Here is a 5681-nt window from a genome sequence, read left to right as displayed (position 1 = left end):
AAAAAAAAAAAAAAAAAATCAAAACCAAAAAACCAAAAATCACCTGAAACTCAAAGAGCCAGCTCAATAGTAATATGCATGTATCATGGGATCCATGGTCGGGTGATATAGCCAGATTAGTATAGGGTTATTAGAGTCCACCTATCTGCCCAGTGGTGAAGTACAGCTTGAAAGAACTCTTGGTTTGTGTGGTTACTGGGGACTACAAAAGGTAACGAAATACAGCTTCCAGATTAATGCACTACTTACACTAAATGATTCATTTTACAAACGACAGTGCAGGGACAATAGTGACATGTGAGTGTGCACGCTTCCTCAGTTTACAGGGACACAACTGACATGTTGAGTGTACACTCCCGCAGACAGTTTGGAAGTTTTCAGCTTTGTTCCATCTAAGATGTGGTCCTGACAGCACAGCAGGGACCCCAGGCTCATCTGGAGTGTGGACAGCCACGAGGAGAAGGACTGTCACCACCATACATAAATGTCAGTCCCAGGCCAGCCTCCAGCTAGCAATCCTCCTGCCCCAGCTTCCCAAAGACGGGTGATGAACCACCACTATCACTCCACTACCTGGATTATCTCTCTCGAGCTCTTCCTTGGATCAGAAGAGGAGACATGGAGACAAAGTAGTATTCCAGAGTACTGTCTTATTTGTTTTTTGTTGTTGATTTTGGGGACATGGTTTCTCTGTGTAACCCCTGGCTGCACTGGAACTCAACTCTATAGACCAGGCTGTCTTTGAACTCACAGAGCTCTGCCTGCTTCTGCCTCCTGAGTGCTGGGATTAAAGGTGGTGCCGGGGGCTGGTGAGATGGCTCAATGGGTAAGAGCACCGACTGCTCTCCCGAAGGTCCTGAGTCCAAATCCCAGCAACCAACCGCCTGTAATGAGATCTGACGCCCTCTTCTGGTGTGTCTGAAGACAGCTACAGTGTACTTATTTATAATAATAAATAAATCTTTAAAAAAAGAAAAAGAAAGAAAGCTTAGCTGGCATGTTTGAGGCCTTAAGTTCAATTTTGGGGCTGGAGAGATGGCTCAGTGGTTAAGAACACTGAATGTTCTTCCAGAGGTCCTGAGTTCGATTCCCAGCAACCACATGGTGGCTCACAACCATCTGTAATGAGATCTGATGCCCTCTTCTGGTGTGTCTGAAGACAGCTACAATGTAATTCACACATATAAAACAAATAAATAATTTAAAAAAAAAAAAAAAAAAGGTGGTGCTCCAGAATAGCTTCTGCTCCTCGGGTTGTTTTCCTCCCACACTGGGAGCTCACTACTCTTCCAGAAGCACCATGTATCCCAAGGTTCACCCAGCTTAGTAAGACACACTGTCACATAGTTAAACACACACACACACACACACACACACACACACACACGGAAACACACTGTCCTCTGAAGCTAGAGCTGGGGACACAGTCAGGGACCCGCCGCTCGGATGCTCAAGCATCTTGACGACTCAGGACTCGTGGTCACGTGCTCAGCATTCAGCTTCGAGCCTGAATGTCCTGAGGCCTCAGCTCTCTCTCCCCCTCAGCTAGGAACACTAGCAGAGCTCGCTGTAGCAGGTGCACTCCCAAACGCCGACGCCGAGAGGGCGGCCAATGGGCAACCACTCCATAGCAGTGCCCCTGTTTCTGGTTGGTCAGTGTCTGGAGACCTGGTCAAATAGGAGGGTAAGGTAACAGGGGTGACCTCCGCCCTACCTCCTCCACCACCACACTCGGTACTTAGTAACTATGCACCTGTGAAGGAGTACCTGAATGGACAGCGAGGAAGAGGAAGAGGGGAAGGAATTCATAGCTTAGATACCTTTCCTGCGGCCTTAGCTCTACAAGCCAGACTCCCTACCTAGGGCATCCAACAGACAGGCTTCCCGCGTGTACGCCTCCATGGCCACCACATGCTGGAAGCAGTGTAGAGAGATGATGCCCCGGCCGCTATCCCAGATGTCTAAGATCCGGCGGACCTTGGGACAGACCTGTGGCGTATGAGAGGATCAGTTGGGATCCTCTTCCCTCCCGGGCTTGAAGGGTGGCCTACACATCCCAACCCTGTCTCTCATGCCCCACCTGTTTCCTTGGCTGGTCATGGTAGCCAAGGGCTTCCCAGAGGTGGGCATCTGGCCGGGCACGGGTCCCCTTGCCCACATAGAAGATGGCTTTCACGAAACACCGCAGACACTCAGCCAATGTGAGGGAAGAGGCTCGGGTAGGCAGGTCCTTCGTCAGCCTGGGGTACAGAGTGGCTCAGAGGGTGGAGGGAGTTCCATCCCTGGGACCCACATGACAGAAGTGAACCGACTTCCACAAGTTGCCCTCTGACCTCCACATGAGCACCACAGTGCACGTGTCCATGCACACAGTCACATGCACAGAAAATACAATGTGAAAAGGAGGGGGTGGTGATGGCAGAGAGGGAACATGGCCACTGTACCCACATCCAGGACACCCTATTTTATAAGCCATAAAATGGATACTCACAGCTAGAACTGACCCCCGACACCATTTCTAAAGGAGGCGGTACACAGAGAGGACTAACTCCTTCCTTAGGTACATACAGAGAATCAAAACCAAATTTCTACTGTCTGTTGGGGGTTTTGTTTTGTTGTTTTGAGTTTGATGTCTGATGTTACAACCCTGACCTAAGATCACAGTCTGATCTTATAAACCATGAGATGGAGACAGATACCATCAGCGAGGGGTAGTAGCCCTTCCCCCACCCAACCAGGACGTAACCTGCAGAGCTGGGCTTTGCTCTGCACAGGTATCCTCCTAATCTCAGCCCGCGGCTTTTCTGTCACACCTGGGGTCGAGAAGGAGATACGTAAAACTAGACTTTGTAATGCCTTCCCGCCACTTCTTCGAGGGATCCAGCCGCTGAAAGTGCTGAGCCAGGGCTGCCTCATCCACCTGGCAGTCTGGGACGGTGCCTGTCCTTAGTGCCTCCGCCAGTTCTGGGCTATACCCTACATCAGCTGGGGAGAGGAAACTGAGTCAGAGCCGAGGACAAAAGCTGGTGAGGGTGGTCTGACAGCCAGGGCAGCATTCTGGGAGCATAGCCAGACTCCGAATAGACCTAAGGACTCACCAGAGCGAGCCTGGGCTTCCTGTAGCCGCCGTAGGTAGTGTCCTCGGGTGAAAGGTGTGACGGGTCCAGGGCTATAGCCCAGCTCCCGAAGGGCCTGGAGGAGCTGCAGGTCGGACATGGGGGGGACCGAGCCGTGGGGGTGCAAAGCCCCCAGATCCCCATCACCAGACACTAAGGGTTTGTCCGTGGTCCTTGCGGTCAACGTCAGGGCCCGAGGCTGGCAGCTGGGTGTCCCCTTCCCAGCTGACACGGCCCCACGGGTCACCCACAGGCCAGCCACGTGCTCCAGTGTCCCCCCAGGGCACCTGGGCTGAAGAGAGTCCTCCACTGCAGTGACAAATGAAGCATCGCTGCTGTAGTCCGGGCTCTCGGTGGCCTCGGGGCTCTGGGGCTGCGCAGCCACCCCCACAGCCTTCACCTCCTGCTCAGCTCTGCACATGTGCAATTCTGAGTCTCGAGAGACTCCAGAAGACCCTGCTTAGACAGGTCCTTGGTATGTGTCAGTTCCAAAGCTACCCGGGGCTACATGAAACCTCTCTACATGTAGATAAACAAATGTATAAATGTATGGATAAATAATTAACCAGATAAAGCACAGATATAAAGATATGACATAGACATGATAAATGATATAGGTGATAGATGATTGATGGGTGATTGGCACGATAGTTACATGACCGATAAGATAGACCATGGATAGTGATTGACATGATAGATACACACACAGAACTGGGCCCGGCAGTATACACCCCCTCAGCTTCTCTCACCTGTGGGCTCTGGGGTCTCATCTGGCTTCCGGGTGGGCGTGTCCAGCTCCCGCAGCACACTTGCGCAGTTGTGGTGTCGCTGCTGTAGTGCCCAGTCCAAGGGCCTGAGCCCGTCCTGTGCAGTTTCCGTCAGCAGGGGGCGCCCTTAGCCCACCCTCCTGCCACCCCTGTGTGCCTGCGCGGGGTACTGACCTGGTCCCGCAGTGTGGGGTCACCCCCTCGGTTCAGCAGCAACTCCAGGGCACCGCGACAGCCCCACGCGGCAGCTACGTGCACGGGCGTCAGCCCCTCCGCGGACCTGGGATCCCCAAAGGCAGAAGAGAGATTGAGGCGTTGGTTCCTTTCCCAGGCAGTTTCGCATAGCCCAGGCTAGCCTTGAACTCCCGCTCCTCCTGGCTAGCCTTGAACTCCTGCTCCTCCTGCCTCAGTCCCCTGTGCTGGGATGATGGGCTCCCCACTACCATTTTCAGGTTCTTGGGTGTGAGGATAAAGTTGAGAGTCTAACTCACGGCCATCTTCCTGCCTCAGTCTCCCGGAGGGCCAGAATGACAGGTATGTATGTACCCGACCTTGGAAGCAGACCTGACTGACGCCTCGGACCCGGGGGCCTAACGCCCAGCGCCGCTAAGTCACACCCGCCGCACCCAGTGACCCGGGCCACGGCTCACCGAGCATTGGGATCCGCGCCCCAGCGCAGCAGCATCCGAAGGCAATGCAGGGCGCGCGGGTGGCTCGCTCTGGCCGCCAGGTGCACCGCCGCCACGCCATCGTCCAGCACCAGGTTGGGGTCCGCCCCGAGACGCAGCAGCTCCTCCACAGCCCTGCAGGGGGAAGAACACAGTAGACCCCAGCCCTCCTGACCACCCAGGGAGCAGAAGGTCGGGCACCAGGACCTGGCCGCCCTCACCGCGCCTCCTCCTCGCGTAGTGCTGCTAGCAGTCGCAGAACCAGGCTGGCAGCATCGGCCATGTCCCATAGGAGTCACCGCCCTCCGCAGTTCAAATTCAAGCGGCAACCCTCGACGCACGCGCAGCCCCGCCCATCGCCGCTTCTGGGCCCGCCCTACGCCGGCTAGGATTGGGATTGACTGGTTGTTCTCTAAATCCTGGTAGGGAGAGAGTAGAGAGGTCGTCCGGAACAAACCAGAGGGACTCCAGGGTTTGTTGCTCACCTCTGGGGTGCCAAGAGAATTACAGCAAAAGCCAGGGGAGCTGGGGATAAAGAGCGGAGCCTCCCTTTGTCTTTAACAAAACAAAAGAAACTCCTGGATCTCCCTGACTGAGCTCAAGTTGTTCAAAAACTTACTGTCATCCTCTGCCTTAGCCAACCGAGTACTAAGGCACGGCTGTCCCGAGGAACATCATGGCACTTTTTTTTTTTTAATTTGTATGTATGTATGTATGTATGTATTTTTGGCTTTTTCGAGACAGGGTTTCTCTGTATAGCCCTGGCTGTCCTGAAACTCACTCTGTAGACCAGGCTGGCTTCAAACTCAGAAATCTGCCTGCCTCTGCCTCCCAAGTGCTGGAATTAAAGGCGTGCGCCACCACCGCCCAGCTAGCATGGCACATTTTCAATCCAGCAGAGTTGGCTGTAGCTGTGTGGAGAAGAGCTTTGAGAGGACCAGCGGGATGGCACAACCAAGTTTAATGACCTGGGTTCAATACCCAGGACCCACATGTCAGAAAGAGGGAACAGGCTGACATCCGCGCATACACACACACACATTAACTAATTAAAAATTATAAAGAGCCGGGCGGTGGTGGCACACGCCTTTAATCCTAGCACTTGGGAGGCAGAGGCAGGCGGATTTCCG

At 53.9% G+C, this 5681-nt stretch overlaps 1 protein-coding gene across 1 annotated transcript; it reads right to left on the bottom strand.

The window, feature by feature from the left end:
* Positions 1 to 872: 872 nt before the first annotated feature.
* On the bottom strand, positions 873 to 4874 carry Ankle1 (ankyrin repeat and LEM domain containing 1). The gene is made up of 9 exons (XM_031340222.1): positions 4773 to 4874; positions 4534 to 4686; positions 4058 to 4163; positions 3866 to 3980; positions 3099 to 3572; positions 2814 to 2985; positions 2081 to 2240; positions 1860 to 1989; positions 873 to 1668 (listed from the first exon to the last, which is right to left on the bottom strand). The coding sequence occupies exons 1-9, from the start codon at positions 4832 to 4834 to the stop codon at positions 1496 to 1498; spliced, it is 1545 nt and encodes a 514-aa protein (XP_031196082.1). The 5' UTR covers positions 4835 to 4874; the 3' UTR covers positions 873 to 1495.
* Between the last annotated feature and the right edge of the window lie 807 nt (positions 4875 to 5681).

The sequence above is a fragment of the Mastomys coucha genome, unplaced genomic scaffold (genome assembly GCF_008632895.1).
Source record: "Mastomys coucha isolate ucsf_1 unplaced genomic scaffold, UCSF_Mcou_1 pScaffold22, whole genome shotgun sequence".
In the NCBI taxonomy this organism is placed as follows: domain Eukaryota; kingdom Metazoa; phylum Chordata; class Mammalia; order Rodentia; family Muridae; genus Mastomys; species Mastomys coucha.
The sequence above is the reverse complement of the archived record's forward strand: the minus strand, read 5'-3'. Positions and strand labels throughout refer to the sequence as shown.

Bases quoted from the DNA above. Each gene is read 5' to 3' on its own strand.
- Ankle1 (XM_031340222.1), bottom strand. From the start codon at position 4,834: ATGGCCGATGCTGCCAGCCTGGTTCTGCGACTGCTAGCAGCACTACGC. The intron at 4,164-4,533 runs GTGAGCCGTGGC...TGGGGATCCCAG, and splicing joins GGCGCGGATCCCAATGCTCG to GTCCGCGGAGGGGCTGACGC. The intron at 3,573-3,865 runs GTGAGAGAAGCT...CTGTCTAAGCAG, and splicing joins TGAGACCCCAGAGCCCACAG to GGTCTTCTGGAGTCTCTCGA.